The following is a 21,211-nucleotide window of genomic DNA, read 5'->3' as shown; positions in this document are numbered from 1 at the left end:
GCTTTCGCCGTAGTACAAATGCAAAAGCACTTCCCCCTGCTTTTAGTGGCTTTTGGGGCGAAAAATTACCCACCTGCCACTGATTATGAAAAAACGGTTCATTCTATCCACCTCCCGTCCGCATCGTCCCGCCTCCTTCCCATCCCACACCCCGCCCCCACCTCACGCCCCCCCCCCCCCGCCCGTCCGGCGCCACCCCGGCCGCCGCGCCCCACCCCGGCCGCCCGCCGCCCCTCCCCACCCCGGCGCCGCGCCGCGTGTGCCCGCCGTGCCGCCCCACCCCGGCCGCCGCCGCCCCGCCCGTACCGCAGAATTGGAATGGCTCATGCTCCTCGTGCTGATTCCTATCGCTTCTGATTGCTTCCTGGGTGTAGAAATACAGAGAATTAAGCAGTTGTTTCTTTGCTTCTTGCTGTGCCTGATGGAACTCAACCAATCTGGTTCAGAGCTCTGACCTTGTACTCTCCAACCTGCCTTCTGGGTCTTGACCTTGTACTCTCCAACCTGCCTTCTGGGTCCTGCCTTATGGGTCTTGACCTGCCTACCATGAATACCATTCGTGACAAGATCGCTGATGATTTGATTAGTGCGAGAGGTGGATAGTTACGTTGACATACATCATAATTTTATGAGCTATTTACCTTGTGTAATTACTACAGTTCTATTTATGCGGACCATATGGATAAAAAACTTAAAAAATTTAATATTTTTCTTTCCAAAAGATACATTTACATGCGAAATAGTGAAAATATTATGTTTGTACGAGTATTTTGATTTACATACAGTCCCACAAACCTTCAGGGGTATTACAGGTATTTCACCCACAGCATACAGTTTCCCACAGCTCACAGTTGCTCTAACCAAACGGTCTTCTGCTTTTCCCACAGCAGTTTTTTTATAGCAGCTTTTCCACAGCCCACAGCTCACAACAGCTTTTCCAAAAGTCACAGCCCAACCAAACACACTCTAAAGCTTGAGAGTTGATCCAACAAGAAGAACAAATCCATTTGAGAGTGGCATGTGTGCTTGAAGCTTAGGACAAGCTTAGTGTAGGTTAAGCAAAAGCTTAGGGGCTTGTTACTTTTGGTGTTTGACGGCACCTAGATGGTCTTGGTGATCCAGAGGTTCTTGGAGAGCTCTTGAAGATTGTTGGAGCCCCAAGACCGAGATTGTACACAGTTGAAGCTCGTCGTTCCTGAGGTGGAGAAGGAGCATTCTTAGTGAAGACTTGTATTTCTGTGCAAGGTAGCAAAACCCTTAGTGGATGCTCCAACATGGACTAGGGGGAGCGTCAACTCCTCGATACCACTTGAAAAAATCCGGTTAACTCGTGTCTCTCTCATTTACATTCAAGTGATTTAATTTAGCTTTTCTTGTTCTGCTCTTAGTTGCTTGTTTATTGACTAGGCGATATATTTGCTAGTGTCCTTTCTTGACTAGGTAAAATTATTGATAGTGTGATCTTTACTAGGAAAATGGGCATGTTAGTGTGTTTACCAAACAAGGATCATGATGCTAGTGTGCTCTAGTTGCTAAGTTGAGAATTCATAGATTGGGCAACACTAGTGTTAGGCTAAAGACTTGGTAAAAATTGAAAAAGACCCAATGCATCCGCCTCCTTCTTGGGCCACGATCCTTCAAAGAGCCATTGCCAAGAGGTGACAAAGATGAACATTCAAGTAGTGGGTTTAAGCAGTAGAGTCCTTCTAAAACTTCCTGTTTCCCAAGCCGTTCTGATAGTTCACATAGCAGCATCAAGTCTCGGAGACAGCAATCTTCAAGTAAATTTGGAAAGATTATAAAGAAATACTCCTAGATCATTATATCTAGGTGCATAGCTTTTGCACTCTATTTTTGTACAGAATGGCCGGAACATTGGGAGGTCCTCTTTGTCATGCAGGCCATTATACTACGTATGCATTGTTTTGCGATACTGGCTGATTGAGGCTACACTTTCTTCAGAATAATTTTGTATTTTTTCTTGGTGTTCATCACCAGTTCGGCTCCCGTCCGCCCTGTCCAAATTTGACGGAATATTTTCTAACAAGGGACTGACATAATTTCTAAAAAAACTGCTTGTGAGTGTTTGAATATACATATAGATATACACCAAATTTCAAGGATGTAGGAGCCAGCTTCTACTGCTACATTTGAATTGGCAGGTCCTTAGGATATGACATCTTCTTTTCTTATATATAACTAACAATTAAAGTGTAATGGTACCATGATGATTTCTTTATTCGAGGTCAGTGACTGCAGCCACACCGTAGACTAGTCAATTCAAAGGGCAGGAGCAACCCCTATCCCCTGCTGTCTGAGTCCTAACACACATGGACGGACAGCCGTGCGGTGGAGAAATTCGACACCCTTGGGTGGTAGCTGTCAAGTCAATGGCATTAGTTTACTAGTGTGAACACAAACAAGCAGGATTCTTTGGCCAACATCTTGAGAATCTCCTCCTAAAAAGAGGGTGGCATGGGCTGACCTCCCAAATCCCTAACCCGAAAAAGCAAGATTTTGTGGCACCCGACACTGACATTCATCCCGAGAGCCGTCCCCAACCGTCTCGCCTCCGGAGCCTCCCAGATCTAGCACCGCCGGCCTCCTCCTCTTCGTCTCCGGCGTTCTTCGCCGGTGACCGGAAGGAGAGGAGCCACCCCATTAGTCCCTAGGTATAGTATACTATAGTAGTATAGCTAGTAGATCCTTGAAGTTTTCCCAGATGGGAAAGTCCACCCTTGCTCCGGCTGCCGCCGGCGCCTTTGTTCTCATCGTCGTCGTCTTCGGCGCCAGTGACATAGGAGCAAAGGTGAGTCAAAATAAAATAAATCCCCTTATCTCCTCCCTCTCCATCCGAGCAGATCTCTCCGCCCTCACCACCGTTCATCTCCATCCCAATCTGCTGGCCTCGACTCCGGTGAAGGCGGTGCCTAGCCAGCTAGTGGCTGTTGTGCCTGGCGTTCAACTGCAGCGCCATCTTCAGCCCCGTGCTCATCCTGGCCGCGCTGCTCATCGTGATGGTAGTGACGGGGCTCTTCACATTGGGCGCGCTGGGCCTGGGGGCAACGTTGTTCCTGCTGGGCAGGTTATTGTGCTGCCGGGCCTCGCATTGGCGGCCTCCATGGTGGGGCTCGCACTGCCGCTACTGCAATCTCCACCGTAGCTGTCGATGGCCTCGTTCCACCACCGGCCGACACCGCTGCCTCCTCGTCCACCATCCGTCCTAAAGCGGCACCCACTTCACACCATGCAGGTCATCCCACTCATCATCAGGAGCCACGCTAACCCCCACCTCCCCCCCACCCCCCCCCCCCCGCCCTCGAGTTCGTCGCCGGTCATCCCAGGGTTTCATCAAGACAATCTTATACATTTCAGCGCTACTGCTCATCCTCAATCACTTCATTGGAGAAGTTTATTTTCTGTGGTCTCGGTGGCCCCACTTCAACCTCAGCTCTTTGAAGCACGAGGCCCTTTCCGCTCCGACGTCTTCGACGTCAGTCAACGGCCGTGCTCACCGGCGTTTGCTTCATGTTTCTGAAGATCCTGTGTTGGATCTTGATTTGTACTTTTCACCTTCTTTGAGGGTGAATCTGTATAAAAAAAAGGAGGGTGGATGCTGATCTAGAAAAATCAGAAATGTCTACCTGTCCAATTTGCACTATATCCATAGATAAGGAGGATATGATAGTTTACGTTATACCGGAACGTGATAAAGCTTTTGTTTCAGTTACTAGCTAGTATAGTTGGCCAAATGGGTCGGCACAGCATGACCCGACCCTAACCCTAATTGGCACGGCACGACTAGGCACGATGGCTTAGTCGTGCCGTGCCATGTCGGCACTGCGTGCCTATCCTCGAACCCAGGCACGGCACGCCTAAGGATTAGCCGTGCCGTGCTGGCCCATCAGCACGCCAGATCCATAGGGTTAGTGCCGACCCAGGCACCATAGGCAAAATGTACACTTGATCAGATCAGAAAAGGAAGCTAAGTTCAAATCTTTTGTACAAACACACAACAGCATAACACACAGAATGACACATATTTTCATAGTTTGAGCTGGTGCAATGGCTGCCTCGTTAAAAACCTATCTAGGTAAAACTCACACCTCGTGAGAAACCCTAGAGAGTAAAAAAGAGTGCAGCCCAGCTCAATCAATATATAAAGTTTTAATATTACATTGTTCAAGTGTTCCAACAGACCAACACATATATAATCAGTTACACATTGGATCCATCATCCATCAAGATACAGATCATCAAAAAAGGCTTCAAGTTCCTTGTCCTCCACAGAATGCTGCGCTCTTGCTTCACTAGCCTCCCAGTCCTTGATGCAGGATAGCATCTCCACCATTTCAGGAGACAAACATCACCGGTGCTCCTCGATGATCCTGCCAGTTAGACTAAATGCAGATTCTGAAGATATAGTAGAGACAGGCATAGACAAAACATCTTTAGCTAATATTGAAAGCAATGGATAGGTATGTTTGTGATCATGCCACCAATTCAGGATGTTGAAATCATCATCAAACTGGTTGACAGTGTCACTGTCCAAGTAGAAAGAGAGTTCAGAACCAATACCAAGAGCAGCACCATTGGTTGCTGCTTGCAGCAATGCACTTGCAGAAGTTCTTCTAGACAAAGAGGATGGAGTGGATGTAGAACTACCAGAATCAAAACTGGATGAACCAGCACCATCAGCACCAAAAATCTTACCCCAGGCAGGTTTTTTTCTTACCAGAACCAGTGAGTCGTGAAGGCCTCTGCATTCTCACTGCACCAAACTTCTCATCATGTTTATTAAATATGGTAGAAATTTCAGCTCTTACCTCACTTAAATAAGAAGAGTAATCAGTATAGTACTAGAGAGGTTAGACAATAGAATTAGAGCATTATTCAAACCCATTACCTTAGCTCTAGGATCCATGATGAATGCAATTGAGTAAAGAATAGGTAAGTCCCTCCAATACTTAAGAGACTTATCTTTCATAGGAACAACCACTGATCTAAGCAAGTTATCACTTTCATAATTGTTTAGGTGTGCAGCTATTTCAATTATATGATGCAATATAAATGAGAAGTAGGATCATATACAGCAGATAGTGCACAAGTTGAATCATAAAAAAGCTCAAGAAATGTCAAGATGGTTCGGCAATATACTAGTGAGACTCTATCAACAGCATAGCTCACTTGGCCCCCTAGGGTAGTGAGACTGGATAAACACATTAAAGCTCTGTCTATGAGGGACAAGATGCTTAAGCATGAGGTAGGTAGAGTTCCACCTCACATCCATATCGAAACCAAACTTTCTAGGACGTTGATTGATAGCAATGCAATAAGTTTTGTATGATGCAATACGCTGGTTAGAAGAATTCAAGAAAGAGATTCATGTTCTAAATGCTTCAAAGTAAGGGGATAGCCTCTTCAAGCCAGTCTTCACAATAAGAGTAATTATATGGCAAGTACATCTATGATGCAAGAACAAAGTACCCACATAACTAGAAATTTTAGTAGTTAAAATGTTCATAGCTGTAGTATTAGCAGATGCATTATCCAAAGTAACAGATACTATTTTTTTAGTTAAACCATATTCTTCCAACACAGCCAGCACACACTCAGCAATGTTTTCACCACTTTAGGAAACATCAATGAGCCTCACCTCTATAATACACTTCTCTAATTGCCAATCAGTACTAACAAAATGAGCAACCACACTAAGGTAGTCTTCCTTAGCATTACCAGGCCAAATGTTAGATGTAAAAGCAATAGAGGAAGCAGCAGCCAATGTCTCAATAATTTTATTTCGACGATTAGTATAGAACTTGACAAGGTCTCTAGTGGTGGTTTGCCCTGAGATAGTAGCAAACCGAGGATTATGTGCAAGTTTAATGTATCTTCAAATGCATCACAATCACCAAAACATAGAGGCTGATCAAGTCTAGCAATCAAACGACAAAGCTATGTATGTGCAACCTCGGGACTGTATTCCCAGTGACCTACACTACCGTCTGAGTTGAATTGAATCAAAGACTGAGATAAATGAGACTTCTGATTCCTAACAGAGCATGCTGCCCTATGCCTCTTGAGAGTTCCAGTGCCAAAAGTAGAAAGAGGAGAGTAGACCTTACCACAATGAAGACACTTAGCTTGGAATCAGACTCTCTTACCATTCACCACCTTGAAGATCTTCTCGAAGTCTTCCTAGACGTCAGAGGTGCATGGACGGTTCCTCTTGGCACTAGTGCTCTCAGTGTCATTCTCAACACTAGCACCGACACCAGGTCCAGTAGCATCTCCCTCGCCATCAACAACAAGGGCATCTTACCTGCGAGCCCGGAGCACCAGAACCGTCGGCGAGGTTGAAGAAGGCCGAGTCCAGAGCACTAGAACCGCCGGTGAGGTCAGGGACCCTGGATCCGGCACTCTGGTTCCTCAACGGACTGTGAACCGGAGCACTAGAACCGCCGGTGAGGTAGACGACAGGGACAAGGAGATGATGAGTGGAGCACCAGAACCGCCGGCGAGGTAGATGACAGGGACAAGGAGATGACGAGTGGAAGACTAGGCTAGGGTTAGGGTTTCGGGACGGAGTGTCGAGCCGGAGTTGCAGAGGACACAAGAGGACAAGAGTAGGAGAGGAAGAGTCATGCCGTGCCGGGGTGTAGGCCAGCGGCAGCGGAGGACCGTAGCCGGACAAGGAGAAGATGAGGTGATCTAGATCTAGAGCAAGAGAGTGGTGGAGGAGGGGAGGAGGGGAGGAGGGGAGCGAGGGTGTAGGAGACAAGATGGCCTAGGCTACCGGCCATCTGCGATGGCAGTGGCGTGGCCAGCGGTGGTGGAGGACCGCTGGCCGGAGAGGAGGAAGGTGAGGAGCCGAAGAGCACAGACGAGTTGGGGCAGTGGAGGTGGAAGGCGAGGAGGCGTGGGAGAGGGGAGGATGTGATATTCAGGTACTTAGGAGATTGGCATGCTAATTTACAATATAAGTTGTGCTTGTTAGAATGAAGTGTGTGTTTGTTTTGATGAATGCTTTTAAAAACATTAAATATACATTAAAGGGGTATTTTTGTAATTATAGAAAAAATTAGGGTTCTTTTGCTAAATGTGTTTGAAGGTAGGGCAATTTCAAATTATATGAAGATTAGTTTTATAAAGGCAAGTATTTACTTTTAAACCACTGTAAGAAGTAGAATTATCCTAAGTTTTCATTTGGAATGTGAATGTTAAATAGGTTTTATGTGAAATTTGATAGTTTGTCGGATTTTGAAAAAGTTTCAAAACCCTAACTCTTTTGAAGCTGACTCTTAAAGCAAAGTTGTAGTTCTTTTTAAACTCTACACTTTTGCTTTTGGGCATATTTTCATTTGGGCTATGGTTTGAAAGAAAATCTTACTGCACATTGAACCCCTTGAACTTTTGAAGAATTGCGAACAAGTCTCCGTCGTCTTCCTCTCTCCCCTTCCTCTATGTTTCACTGCTACGCCGCCCGCTGCCCCTTGCCGGCGATCTCCCACGCTGCCAGCTGCCCCTCACCGCTCTACCCGCACACCTGGCCCTCCAGCTCACCCGCCCGCCGCTCGCCCGACCCCTGCTGGCTTTTCCCCGCCCCGCCACGTCGCGCCGCCGTCGCCCGCAGCCGCCACGCGTGCCGCCGGCCGCCAGCAGCTACTCCAGCTCGCCCGTGCCTCTTCTTGGTTCCGCAGCACGTCCAGGAACCCTCGTCGACTTCTTTTACTCTCTCACGCGCCCGCATTTCGCCCCTGTTCTTCTTCTCCGCTCGACTGCCGTCGCCAGACCTCCGCCGCAGCTTCTGCTCGCCACCATTAGCCGCCTCCACCGCCCCACGACCGCAACCCAGTGCTTCCCTAGCACCACCGCATCCCATCGAAGCTCCTTGACCAGTTCTTCTCCATCCTCTCGCACTTACGCCGCCCAGAACGCCGCGCCGGCAGTCCTGTCCACCGCTGCCGCTCGGCTTCACCGTCGTCCCGACGCTTCGCCTCCTCTTGGCCCTCACCGAGCTCACCACCAGCACTACATCTACGTGTAGAAGCTTCCTGGCTACTTTGCCGTCACCTACCTACACTCCGGCCGCTGGAACGCCGCCACCGCTCCCGGAACTCCGCCGTACCGGCTCGGACCTCCGTCGAACCATCGCCTCGGAGCCTTTCTTCATTGATTCCAGTCATCCCCGAGTCCACCGTAAGCCCCTGAACCTTTTCCCCCACTTTCCCCTCGCTGCCGGTGAACCTCCTCACCGGAATTTGATCGCCGTCGTGCTATCCCTCGGTTCAAACCGACCAGGGGACCAATTGCAAGTATTCTTTTCTTTCCAGGGTCTTTTCTGCAAAAATATCAGTACCACCCTCAATTCAAATCAGTCAGCTTTGAAAATTGATAGAAAATTGTAGAAAAATTCAAAAATTGTCAAACTAGTTCTATTATACTCTAGGAGTCTAGCTCTACAACTTTTGTAGTTTAGTTTGAACCTTAATATTTTAAGTTCTATTTTAAACTCTATTAAAAGTGAATCTTTTAGGTATCTTTTACATGTTAGCTTTATTTCATGTAATTTTTAGTATGCAACTTGTATGTGATATGAGTGAAGTTGTGTGCAAATTTTACCATCAGTACTGCACTCTAACTTGAACTCATTTAAATTTGTACAAAGTAAGCTTGAAATGAGGTAAATTTATTCAAGCATGTTACTGATGCTTCCATGCTTAGATTCTTTTATCCTGTGTTGTTCTGAGGTTGAGTAATTCATAGTAAATCTTGAATAATTTTTAGCACTATTTAACTAAAGGTTTTGAGTTAAACTTGAAATTTGAATTTAATTCCAATAACTTAGTTTTTGCTTTCAAAAATTTATAAACAAATTATGTCAAGCTCATCTGATAGAAATAAACATACTCACCAAAATTCAAAGCTAGAGCCCTTATAGATTTTAACCTAAAAATAAAACTTATTAACTTAAATTTGAATTTATTTATTTTTATACTACTATTCTATTAGGTTTAAAAATATGAAAAATTAATAGAAGTCTTGGATTAACTTTAGATGTGTGTAGTTAAATTCCTAACCTCAGTACTCCTATGCTTGAAGCTATAGAAATTAATTATGATGCTAGTAATGTTAATTGGTTTAATTTATAATAAGTAAATTTGAATTCTTAGAATTCAAATCCATTGTTTTGTGATGTGTTGAATGTGAGTTGTTGGATTGCAACTTTATCATGAAGGAAAATTATTGACTTAATAATCACTTAATTCAAATCATTGCATATCATGTAGAATCGACAACGCTTGAAGACGGAACCTACGAATTGGTCCCAGAACCCGAGCAGGATATATCTGAAGACCAAGTAAACGTCACCGAGGATTTTACTGAAGCCCCGAATCAAAGTTCGGAAGTTATTGACATTTCTAACCCCAGCCCCACCCAAGAAGGCAAGCCCCGGTGCATAACCCAGTTTTTCAAATTATGCACTTATTATGTTATATATCTATATTGTGCATTAAGTTTTAGGAGTTGTAATGAAACCCTAGATGCATGAAACTTAGGGACCTATGTAATATTTTTTTCCGAGTCTTCACCGAGTAGATGCTCTGCTAATAGGACCGGCAGAAGTCGAGTGATTTCCTGTCACTCGCATGATATAGGAGTTGATTGTTAACATTCTGCAATCACTATAAGGATAACGGACGGAGTTATGTACGATATCATGAATTGAAAGAGTACCCCGTCTGTGTTGATTTAAGTTTGATAAGGTCGCAGTGTGTGGTAGTGGTGGTCAAGTGTTTGAAAGTACTAGCCACGTACCGTAAATATGGTACGCGGTAAGCCTATTACCTGATTGGCCCGGCAAGTGGACTTACCCCACCACTCGAATTTTGGTTTTTGTCACACACACGCACCGACGTGTGGGAATACGTTCTGCATAGCAGACGGGAGTACGGTCATACAGTTGCGCTGTAGACATGCATCCCGCACAGTGAATGTGCGTATGGTCCTACAGTCGCTTGTGGTGACCCTGTTCCACACCCCGAAATAAGATGGGAATGGTTGCCCGGAAAGTTAAGTTTCCGAGCGTGTGAGTTAGGATCCCTTGCAAGGTTATGAAATTCGATTCAGAATCATCCGTTTCGCATGGAGATTGAGACTACTTGATACTTCTGCCACATAGAGTAATAACAGTAACCGTTAATGGAATAATTTTGATGTATGCTTAATATCTACCTTGTTTGAGTAGTATAGGTGCTTACCTAGAATGGTTAAAAAATACTGGAATCTGAAAGCTAATATATGAAAGTAAGGACATACTCTTTGTTGCTTTTCAGCAATAGAAAACTAGAGCCGTTCAATCTATCATGGTTTAGTTATGGGCTAAGTATACCCAATATCGGATAAGCCTTGCTGAGTATTAGTATACTCAAGCTTGCTAGTAATATGGTTTTCAGGTATGTCGTTCGTGACTCAAGAGGATAGTCTGACTTGGGCCGGCACTGTTCCGTTTGTCTGGTCTGTGGAATGGGATCCGTCCCCGGCCGGCAATGACCCTTCGATGTAACGCCATGCTTTGGGCTAAGTATGGTGCCTACCTCTGCGACGTATGTAATCGCGTTGTTATTCCGCTGCTAACTCTGAATATTATCTGATAAACTTGAAGTTTCGAAGGATACTTGTATAAATTTATATTAGCTAGGATGAAACAAAACCTCTGTGTAATAATGTTTAATTATCCTGTGGTGTAAAAGTTGCCGTCTTCGTACGAGGTAAACCTACATCGATCCTGTGTAACCGTGGTTGAATCGGGCAGTGACCCGATAGACCAATGAGTTGTTACATTTGAAGTGCGCTGAGCTTCTATCGCCTGCCTAAGTGATGTCTAGCGCGCTTGAGCCGGAATAATTCAAGCGGTTCTGCCACAGAGAAAATGGGCTAGAGTTTGCCCTAGGGAAGCGGCGGTGACATGTTATATACCCGCGCCCTGTCGCAGACTGTTAACGGGCTCCAACGGCTAGCAGGCCTCCAACAGCTAGTCCAAGTTAGTCGTGCCTGATCGGGTTAGGCCCGTTAGTCGTGTCGTGTACGGGCCGGCACTATGGACCGAGATCCCGGCCCAGGCACAACATGGTCCATCGGGTCGTGTCGGCACTGACCCTATTGGTAGTGGGCTACGCTGGGTTAGGGTCGGGTTTTTTTTGCCGTGCCTTGTGCGGCCTATTGCACCCAGCCCATTTGGCCAACTATACTAGCTAGAGAACAGATCCTTGCCGTGCCAAACGATTGGCCCCACAATTAAACTCATGTTGGCATTTGTGCACGTATATGTAAAGCCCGCAAGTGCAGTGTTCCAAAGAAGATTCATTCCATGGAGCTAAGACCAAATAGCGTATGGCAAAACATTAAATGCAAAATAGAAAAAAATTGTATATCACTTGGAATTTAAGATCCCTCAAAAGCTGTTTTGTTGCAAATGTGCACCCCTACTCAACTGTATTGCAATAACCACTCCATTGTACACATATATTTCAACCGATTTCCACGGTGTAGAGCTATGACATGCCATTAGCCAATTCAAAACTGTTCAAATGCTTGTATTGGACTTATTCACCATGTCGCAGTGAAAACTTCCTTTTGCAAATAGCTAGACTCGGTGCAAATAACGTTTAATCTCTCATTGATGATTCTTATATGTTGAAACCTAAAACAACGTATACTCCTAGAAGCATCTAACCTCGATAAAGACTTTATTAATGGCTCTAAATTAATTAAAAACAGGATTGGGTCAGTTAAGCATGTGCATACCAAGGTTGAGCCTTGCAACATACTCCTAATTGAGTAGTGTCGGACATTTGCAGCAAATGCACTAATGGGGAAACTCAAAATGCAAATGTAATATGGAGTGTGTATTTTTGTCAAAAAATTGTACTGGCAGTATTAATAGAAGCCACGGAGTTGACTGTCAAGTGAAGCAGGAGACTCTGCTCTGCAACTTATCAGGAAGCTCAGAGAGGAAAAATGACCGAAAAGTAGTGACATCTGCGTGCCGAATGAAACCATCCGCAGTAGGACCAGTGAAATAAAATGATGAGTTTGTTTCAGTTGAGAAATATAGCATAGTAAGATTAAAAGTTAGATAAGTAACGTAAATATTTTAATTTTATTGTATACCCATGCTTGCATTTGTTAACCGCTTAGATTTATCGATGCTTAAATGGATTTATTTAGATTTATCGATGCTTAAATGGATTTATTTATCAAATACAATAAAATGATGAACCATACAGTGAAGGAGTCGATGGGAACTCTATTGTCTATTGTAGGTTGTCTATAGACTGTTGATCTATGGAAGAACCTACTTTTATTTTGGTTCAAGAGTATATGGCAATATCAACATTTTGGGAAATGACTTTTAGTTATAGGATGCAGGGTGCACGCAATATTTTTCTAAAGCCCACATAGCTTTAATTTACTCACTTATTCATGTTCCACAGTATAATACAAATTAAATATTTTGATTTACCAACTGTTGTAACGTAAAATTAGATTTCTTATAAATTCAAGAGTCTCTGATTGTTGTGGGTTGGTTCTATAAAATATGGAGGTTCCTTTTCGAAGAATAATGTGCCATGAGGTGGGGCATTGGTTGATTTCATGCAAAAATGAGATTACTTTTGGGAAGCAGTAAAGCAAAACGGACTCTGGATTTATTTCATGAGTAAATGCGATCTATTTTGTAAATTAACGAAGGAATGGGTGGTTTGCGGGTTCATTCCGTAGAAATTTAAGGTTTCTTTTATAAAATAACCAAATACGGGCTGCGGGTTGATTCAGAAAATCTGAGGGGCTTTTCGAATAAAATACTGAAGGGCCCTCGAACTACGGGTCGATTTAAGTGAAGCTCGAGGGGGTTTGTAAAAAAAGATATGAACTACATGGACTGCAGGTTGATTTTCAGTAAATAGAAGGGCCTTTTTGCAAAAACAAACTAAGATTTGCATGATCTGAGCCGTACGCTTGGCCGATCCGACGACCTGGAAAAACAGGTGACGTAGCCTGCTTCACTTGCCATCTTTTGGTGTAGGAATCGTAGTAAGAGACCTGGCTGGATGAGCCGACATTGGCGTGGCGTGGGTGACCTCAGCTCTCGGGTGACCTCAGCTCCCAATGGCGGTAGAGGGTAAGGGCGTGCAGTGGCAGGCGGCTGTAAATAACTAACGACCAGCCTGCAGGGGCGGACACGTCTAGGCGGCTGTAAATAACTAACGACCAGCCGGCAGCGGCGGACACGTCCAACCGCAGTAAGGCCGCTAAGTGTGGGCGGGGCTCGCGTTAACCGCAGTTGCCGATTGGGTTCACATCCCGTCATTTTCGGATCCGTTTACGAACATCTAAATTTTAGTCCTGTTATATCAGAAAGAATCTTATCATTTAGGAGTATTAAATAAAATATATTTACAAAACTTTTTGTATAGATGGATGCTAATTCGCAAGATGAATTTAATAAGCCTAATTAATTTATAATTTGCAACAGTGATGCTACATTAACATCCACTAATTATGAATTAATATAGCTCATAAGATTGGTCTCACAAATTAGTTTAAGAATTCAGCAATTAGATTTTATTTAATATTTTTTATACGATAGGGTAAAGTTTAGCCTACCATCCGCCCCTGCTTGCCCTGCTCGGCGTCTGGGACCCACCACTCTCCTGCCCCACCTGTCATTCCCCGTAGAGCCCTACCGGCTTGCATCATTCTGCTGCCTCTCTGGAGCTTCTGGTGGGCCACGTAGGCCCGCCCATCGGCCATTGCCACCGCGACGCGAAGCGCGGGTCCCACTGGGTGGACCCACCGGGCAGCGAGAGCAGCGGCCCCGGCCTGCACGCTGCCTGCCTGGCACCAGCACGCTTATAAGTGGGCGCCCCTCTTCCTCTCGCCCGCGCACGCACGCGTCGCCCGCTCGCTCGCCTTCGCCGGCCACGCCGCCCGCCCGTGCCCCTGCTGCCTCGGCGCTCGGCAGCCGTCGGTCTCGCCTCGCCACCGCCGCGACGCACGAGCAGGCCGCGGTTTCGCTGGCCCTTGGGGCTCCGTGGTGCGCGAATCATCTCCACCCCCCTGCTTTCCCTCCCTCCTTCGATCCTTCCTTATGGTTCGTGTTGGGGCGATTGGATTTGAGTCTCACCAGTCGGGGTTCGCTTCAGTTAACTCCACGAATTCCTTGGATTTTCTCTCTTGAATGTTTCTTGGGTCTTCATGGGTTTATCTGGTGCTTGCTTTAACAACTCACAGGTTGCTCTGTTTTGGTCTCTGCTATTGACGATAAATTGGTTGGGTGGCTCCAGATTTCTTGCCAAATTCACCTCTGCTCCCGAGTTTATCTGCCGCTTCTGACTGTTACCGGAGATTTTGGGTTCTGCACATGTTCCTGGGCTTCGGTGGCTTTCGATTTGTACTGTGATTTCTCCCGGAAGCTTTCTTTTGGGATCTCGTGGCGTTCTTCCGGGGATGCGAGGTTCCTGGGTGTCTGTCACGGGAGCTTTTGGATTCCTTTTTGGTGTGCACGCTTTGAAATCTGAGCAGAGGGTGATTACTGTTTGTTCTGTCTTTTCCAAATAGATTCTCTTTAATTCGTGTTCCAGTTCTGTGATCGCCACTATCTTGTATTTTCATTCTTGGTGATGCCTCGTGTGCGTCAGTATCTTGGGCTGCAAAGCCTTTTTCCCTTTCTGTCAAAACAAGAATATCTGAGGATATCTGAGGCAGGAACCTTGCTAATAATAGTGGTGAGCTCTTTGTAAGTAATTAGGACTAGAAGCATGCACAACGCTCAATAGGGAAAGGTACAGAAATATGTACTTCTGAATGTTAACCAAAAGTGTCATGTGTCTCTTGTTTCAGGACAACCATGTGTCCCCCAAATCCTGAGCTGAAACTGGCGGCACTTAACATCAGTATCAGGGATTCCTGGAGTGACGAGGAACTTGTGAGATTCTTGGCAGAGAGGAAAGCCGAGGATCCCCTTCCGCAGGACGTGCTTGTGGGTCTGGACTTCTCCCTCGTTGATCCACGGATCTTCACTGGTGAGTATCCAGCCTATGCCCAAGATGCAAATCGCATTATGCCTTTTGTTCTGCAATGCTATCTTCCATACGAAACTCATGGTGTCTTACTGTAAACACAAATACTATGATGTAATTGTGATACAATTTTTGTAGCTCAGTCATTCATAGCTGATCACTGGTGGTTCAAACCACGAAAGGGATTAAGGCTACATAGAATTTTGTTTCGGGTAAACATATGATTTTATTGAATGCCTTCACATTTCTAATTGTTACTATAACTGCCTTCTATCAGATTTGCCCATTTCTGTATGATTGTACATTGTGAAAACTGTACCATACAAATCTGCAGTCCACAAATTCTAATTCAGAACTGACCACTGGTTGGTAAAAATGTTTATGAATACAAGAATTGATAATTGCATATGGTAAACCTTTTGAAAAGATTTTGGGCCTTTGAAGAAGGCACAAAGGGTTTATGTATAGTTCTTGTGCATAGCTGATTGTTGCAGAAACTGCTGCAATATAGTGATATGTGAAATCATTTGCATTTTATTGAAAGTATAGCAGCTTTGTTTGCAAGTTACATCAACTGGTTGCCTGTTATACTGGGAGAGTTTAATTGCCATCTTCGTGGTTAACCAGCTGACTGAATGCTTTGTTGTCTTCCGTGGCTGGAATTTTTGAAGTCTTGTCATCCAAATCCAAATATGGTAATTTGTATAAACCCTAGACTCTGCAGTGTGTAGTCATTACGCATGTCTGGTATTTACCCGATAAATTTATGTCGTCATATTGGTCCAATCATTGCCATCACTTGCATTCAATCACCAAAACTGTGGTTTAACTGGAATTTGGGCATAAAGTAAAATAATGTCTTCTTTACTCAAAATTGGAATCATTTTCTCTCATATTATTATTTATACAGGGATTCGACTTGGTAGCATGTAATTTATTGGTTTTGTTGCAAATTGTTTGGAGCTGCGGAGCTAGAAGTATGATTTTCACTATTTGACTGCAAATAAGACTACAATAATACCTTATTATTACCATCATTTCTGTGACTGTACCCTACAGTCATGATGATCCAGCAATTTTTCTGACAAAGGTTACTCATCTTGTAGTAGACCTATGGTACTTGTGCTGGTCAGATGATCAACAGCCTAATAACAGTGCTGAAAACAGTATCAGAAAGGCAAAAAATGGATACTGGAAACATGTGGAGTCATGCAAAGTACCAACAAGTATAGGTATCATGGGCATGAAAATTATTTTGCAGTTTTATGAAGGTCATGCACCATGTGGCAAGAGAACTGGGTGGGTGATGCATGAATATCAAGTGGAACAGAATGACGAAGCTAATCTACCACAGGTATCTTGTGGTTTCTCCTAGTCATTTTGCAGATGGTCTGTAAGCTTTTCTCCAGGGATGACGATTGATGATGATATATTTTGCATTTATGACAGGATTACAAGTCTCTGTGTAGAGTATTCTTTCAGGGTGACAAAAAGCTAGATGATAAAAGTCAACAAAATTCTCTGAATGTAGATGCTCCTAATGATAGATTGGAGACTTACCTTCAGTATCTTGCCAAACTAGAAGAGCCAAAGGTCTGCTCATCTGTTTGATCCCATTTTAGTGTATATTGTTGTGAAACACTGGAAGTTATCTAGTCTATAATTTTAAATTAGGAATAATCCCATTGGCTCCTTACTTAGCTGGTGTATTCATTTACCTTCTATTTGAAGTGTTCATTTTTCCAGATGCTTGAACAATTTAGCGAAGAACACAAAAGAATGTAATTTCTAAGTGCATTATTATATCTGATTGTCTTTCAATGCTTACATGTTTAGTTTGCACTATAAACATTAATGTTGTGATCTACTTATAAGCTTGATGAATCTACAATCTACATACAGGTCACAGCAGATGCAAATGAGGAGGATGTTTGTTCTAGCAAAGTACAGTTTGAGCAAAAACCTCTGAGTGCTCTAGACGATATTGATGTTATTGCTACTGGGGACTACATAGAGCTGAATGACCTACTAACCTCAGAAGCCTCTGCATCAACTTCAGAAAACTCAAGCAAGCGATCTATGGTTTCTGAGGATTATTTTGATAGTGATGCATTCCTACGTGAAATTTTGAAAGGCAGTAACACAACTGATGGACTAAATCAAGACCACAAGTTCAGCATAGCTGCACCTACTAAATCAGCTAATGTGGTACTCAGCCCTTCAGAACAAGGTAGCATGGTCCTTCTGTTAAGTTGTAATTTAAGAGGTCGCTAAACTTCCTTTCTTGGATTTTAATTTAAGAGTTTGAAAACCACAGGATCATGGAACCTTGCTACAATTTCATTAGTTTTCTTATAGGCGGTGCACTCTTCTTTCTTGCAGGGCTAGTTCAGTTCCATGATAACAATGGCATGGTACCTGGAACTTCACATCAGAAGCCAGTGCCGGAAGGTGATAGAGGTGAGCATTCAAGACAGGGGTTTCAGCAGCAGGGCCCTTCTATGTCTTCCTATTTCCCAAGCAGCCATGTGAAGCCAAGCCATTCCAACAGTTCTAGTAGCTCGCAGAGCAGCATGAAGTCTCATAAAGAGCAGTCTACCAGTAAATTTGGAATGATAGGAAAGAAGTACTGCTGCTTCGGATCATTCTAGTCCAATGCATAGCTTCTGTTCTATTTTTGTACAGGATAGAACATAGGGAAGAATCAGTCTTTCCTCTTCATCATTAGGCACATACTGCGCAAATTGCTATAGTGACATTGACTGGTTGACGCAACAAGTAGTTGCCATATGTTGTGAAATTGAAACTAGATGGTAGCTAGTTTGAAGCTACCTGGAACCAAACAATACGAGCTGTGGAAAGTTTTCCACTTTTTGTTCATGTAATGATAATGTGGTGAATACCTTGGGCTCAGAGAAGTAACCTAATAACATTTTTAATCAATAAGTGTTTCGTTTATTCTTGTTTTAGCGCTCTGAAAAGAGACTAGTTGCATATTCTTATGTCTTTCCACGGAGATTGGCAGTGGCTGATCTTCCGTCAATATCTCTATTTCAATTTGTATGATACAGTTTCCCCTTTTGGCGAACGACACTTACTAACAAATGTTTTCTTATACCTTTTGCTAATGGAGACTACTTTATTTGATTTATGTAATGTAATTTGTGTTTCAATTCAAAATGCAGCCTGTTTAAGACCAAAAAAAAATTGCATGTCCCAAACTGAGTGGTGGAAATCAGAAACGTTGCCCCTTAGACTCTGAATCTGTTTGATCAGGGCTTGAATATCCATATACAGCTTATGATACGTGCACATTGCAACACCAGAGCATTACTGCATATCATTTTGCACCGTGTCATGAAATAAATTATGTGGAAGTAAAGCCATCTTAAGTTTTTATTATGCATAATTTTCTCTACCTCCTGCTGTATATTTGCTCATGGAGTATCCCAATTCGTCTAGGGCTATGCTTGCACAATGAAAGACTTTGGGTTTGTTTAGTAGCAATGTTTGGCAGATCTAATGATTAAGGTGATTGAACACCAGTGGTCCATTACTAAAAAGAAATGTCGGGCAGAAGGCGACCATTTTGGATCATTCTCATGAGTGATGATTCTTACCTCTGACATCTGTCACAACAGCCATTTCTGAAACCTAAAAGATAACATGTGTAAAAAAAAAGTTTTGGGATCCCGGTCCTATCTCCTATCAATCTGATACTGTAAATTTGCAACAAAAACAAAACAATGATTCTGTGGAAGTAAGCGTGTGTTGTTGCCAAGCACACTGGACGCTACGCTGCTAGGCAGATTCCTGATTTAAGATCTTGTGCAATTCTCGGTGTTTTAATAAAACATATCTCAACATTTCCTCTCTCTGTTTTAAGGTGATGTACCCTGAATCATCAGATGACTTAAGTAAAGCCTAAAAGGAAGCATATAATTGTTCTGAATTTAGCAAGACCAGAATAAATCTATCAGAGCATGATATGTCATAAACATAAAAGAACATTCAATGCTGGTAGCAAATCGACAAACTTTCAGCGAGACTGTTTCCTCAAAAAAGAAAAAAGAAACTTTCACCAAGACCAGAACAAAGGTGAGATGGATTGCACAATCATCAGGTTCAAGTGGCTGATGCACCATTAGTTTGGAAGCTGCATCAAATTCTAGTAGGGTAACCGATTCTGTTCTAGATTAGGATGCATCTTGGATTGGGCTTGACACTCCACAAATCTATTTGAAAACTTAGCATGGCCAATGCATTGTGGAGCTAATTTTATGGTAACACTAAACATAATTTCAACCATGAATCAGTATAGTTGTCAGTTGATATCAGTTACATGTGCTCCAAAATTTCCACACAGATCATCTCATATGTCCATCACATAGAAAAATCACAACACAAATGAAAGTACAACTATCTTCTGACACGGATATACCTTTCAATCTACCATTTTTGTTCCTAGATGTCAATTCGGAGGATTGATGATCCTCTGCAACACCACTGTCCTAGCACGCCGGATGTCCCGACTACACCGGTCAGCTTGCTCCCCCAGGTCATCCACGCCCTCCATGAACACCTCCAGCTTCTTCTTGACCTCCTCAATGCCAAGCCTCACAGCCTCCTCGCCGCATTCTGCCAGCTCTATGCAATCAACCATGGAGCCGACTTGAACCTCCAGCCGATCTACGAGCACCCGGACGGCGTCCAGATCCTCGATGGCAATGAAGGTGCCGACCTGCATTGCGCTCACCACCTCCTTGTGCCCGTGCAGCGCGTCCTGGTACTGCTTCAAGAGCGAGTCCACCCACTTCCCCACGGAGCCCACCGGCAGGGAGGCCGCGGCGGCCAGCGCCGTCGCGACGGGCGGCGCGGCGATGGCCGCGGCCACCACGGAGCAGACGAGCAGCGCGGCGAACGTGGCCACGAACACGACGCCGGACACGCGGCGCCACGCGCGGACCGAGCGGATCCGGCCGTCCAGCCGGCGCTTCCGCTGCCGGAGCTTGCCCAGCATGGCCAGGTGCTCCCGGTACACGGCCTGGAACGCGGCGAAGAACTCGGGCGTGAACGGGTCGCTGGCCGCCTTGAACCGCCGCAGCTCGCCCAGCGCGTGCGCGTACCGGTCTGCCGCAGGCGCGGCGCTGGGCTCCTGGACATCGCCCTCGCCTTCCCGGAGACGCTGGAGCGCGAGGTGGAGGAGGAGCTGGGAGTCCCGCGCGCGGCGGAGCGAGGCGTCGAGCGCGGCGAGGAAGTCAAGCGTGTGGAGGCTGCCGTCGAAGTAGCCCTCGACGAGGTCGAACAGGTCGGGGCTCCGCCACACGTCGCGTTTGCTGGCCAGCACGACGCGGACCACCTCCTGGTTCATGTCGAGGAGGCAGCCGGTGACCTCGCGGAGGGATCCCAGCGACAGCGACCGCACCTCCACCCCGGACGCCACCGCCGAGATGGCGCGGTTCGCGCGCCGGCGCAGCGCCGCGTCGAAGGTCCGCAGCTCCGGGTCCGCGGAGCACGCCGCCTCGTACGAACCCGGCTCGTCCCTCTCCTTGTCCACCTCCACCTCCACCGCCGCCGCGTTGGCGCTGCCCAGCCGCCGCGGTCTCACAATGCCTCCGCTGTGACAGTTCCCCATTGTCGCCGAATCAAGAGCCGAGCAGGGACAAGCGCTGAATCCGGGGAGCAATCAAGATTCAGGACCAAGAGCCTCTGTAGAAATCAAGAACTGTACCCGGATGTGTGAACAGCAGGTGGGAGCAGAGTGCTTGACTGCTTGGAGGGGAAGCAGACGCGGGTTTGTAAGAGGTGCGCCACGGAAGGATCGGAACCCGGAGGGAGCCGGTGATGTGGTTGGTGGGATGAATCGATCCTCTACAGTCGCTCGTTTCGACGTTATTGGTAGTCAGCCGTCCGAGCGCCCGGCTGCCGATCCAACCGCAACCCTCGGCGAACAATCGGATTTGGTAGACTGCGCACGCAGTGGCCCATCTCAGCCCACGAACAAGAGCACCAGCGTGGATGGCGTACTCTTTTCTTTTTTTACCGCGAAAGCTGCATCATTTCGCGGCAGCGCGCACGTTTTGGCGCGAGGAAGAGCCGTGGGCGGTGGTGATCTGCGTCGTTTCGCC

The 21,211-nt window shown here is 45.4% G+C and overlaps 2 protein-coding genes across 7 annotated transcripts; one reads left to right on the top strand and one right to left on the bottom strand.

The window, feature by feature from the left end:
- Positions 1-13,956: 13,956 nt before the first annotated feature.
- Positions 13,957-17,996, top strand: LOC112877375 (NAC domain containing protein 52-like). Of its 6 annotated transcripts, none has more exons than XM_025941671.1 (6): positions 13,957-14,789; positions 14,905-15,086; positions 16,190-16,437; positions 16,533-16,676; positions 16,986-17,349; positions 17,466-17,996. In XM_025941671.1, exons 2-6 carry the CDS (start codon positions 14,912-14,914, stop codon positions 17,732-17,734), a joined length of 1,200 nt encoding a protein of 399 aa, XP_025797456.1. In that variant the 5' UTR covers positions 13,957-14,789; positions 14,905-14,911; the 3' UTR covers positions 17,735-17,996. The 6 variants fall into 6 exon arrangements, with proteins under 6 accessions (XP_025797456.1, XP_025797454.1, XP_025797455.1 ...); XM_025941669.1 differs by having other exon boundaries at positions 13,957-14,800; positions 16,193-16,437; XM_025941670.1 differs by having other exon boundaries at positions 13,957-14,800; positions 16,986-17,313.
- A 1,416-nt stretch (positions 17,997-19,412) lies between these two features.
- LOC112877273 (putative UPF0496 protein 5) lies at positions 19,413-20,928 on the bottom strand. The gene has a single exon (XM_025941517.1). The coding sequence runs from the start codon at positions 20,716-20,718 to the stop codon at positions 19,555-19,557; it is 1,164 nt and encodes a 387-aa protein (XP_025797302.1). The 5' UTR covers positions 20,719-20,928; the 3' UTR covers positions 19,413-19,554.
- Positions 20,929-21,211: the final 283 nt, after the last annotated feature.

The sequence above is a fragment of the Panicum hallii genome, chromosome 9 (genome assembly GCF_002211085.1).
Source record: "Panicum hallii strain FIL2 chromosome 9, PHallii_v3.1, whole genome shotgun sequence".
NCBI lineage: Eukaryota > Viridiplantae > Streptophyta > Magnoliopsida > Poales > Poaceae > Panicum > Panicum hallii.
The sequence above is the reverse complement of the archived record's forward strand: the minus strand, read 5'-3'. Positions and strand labels throughout refer to the sequence as shown.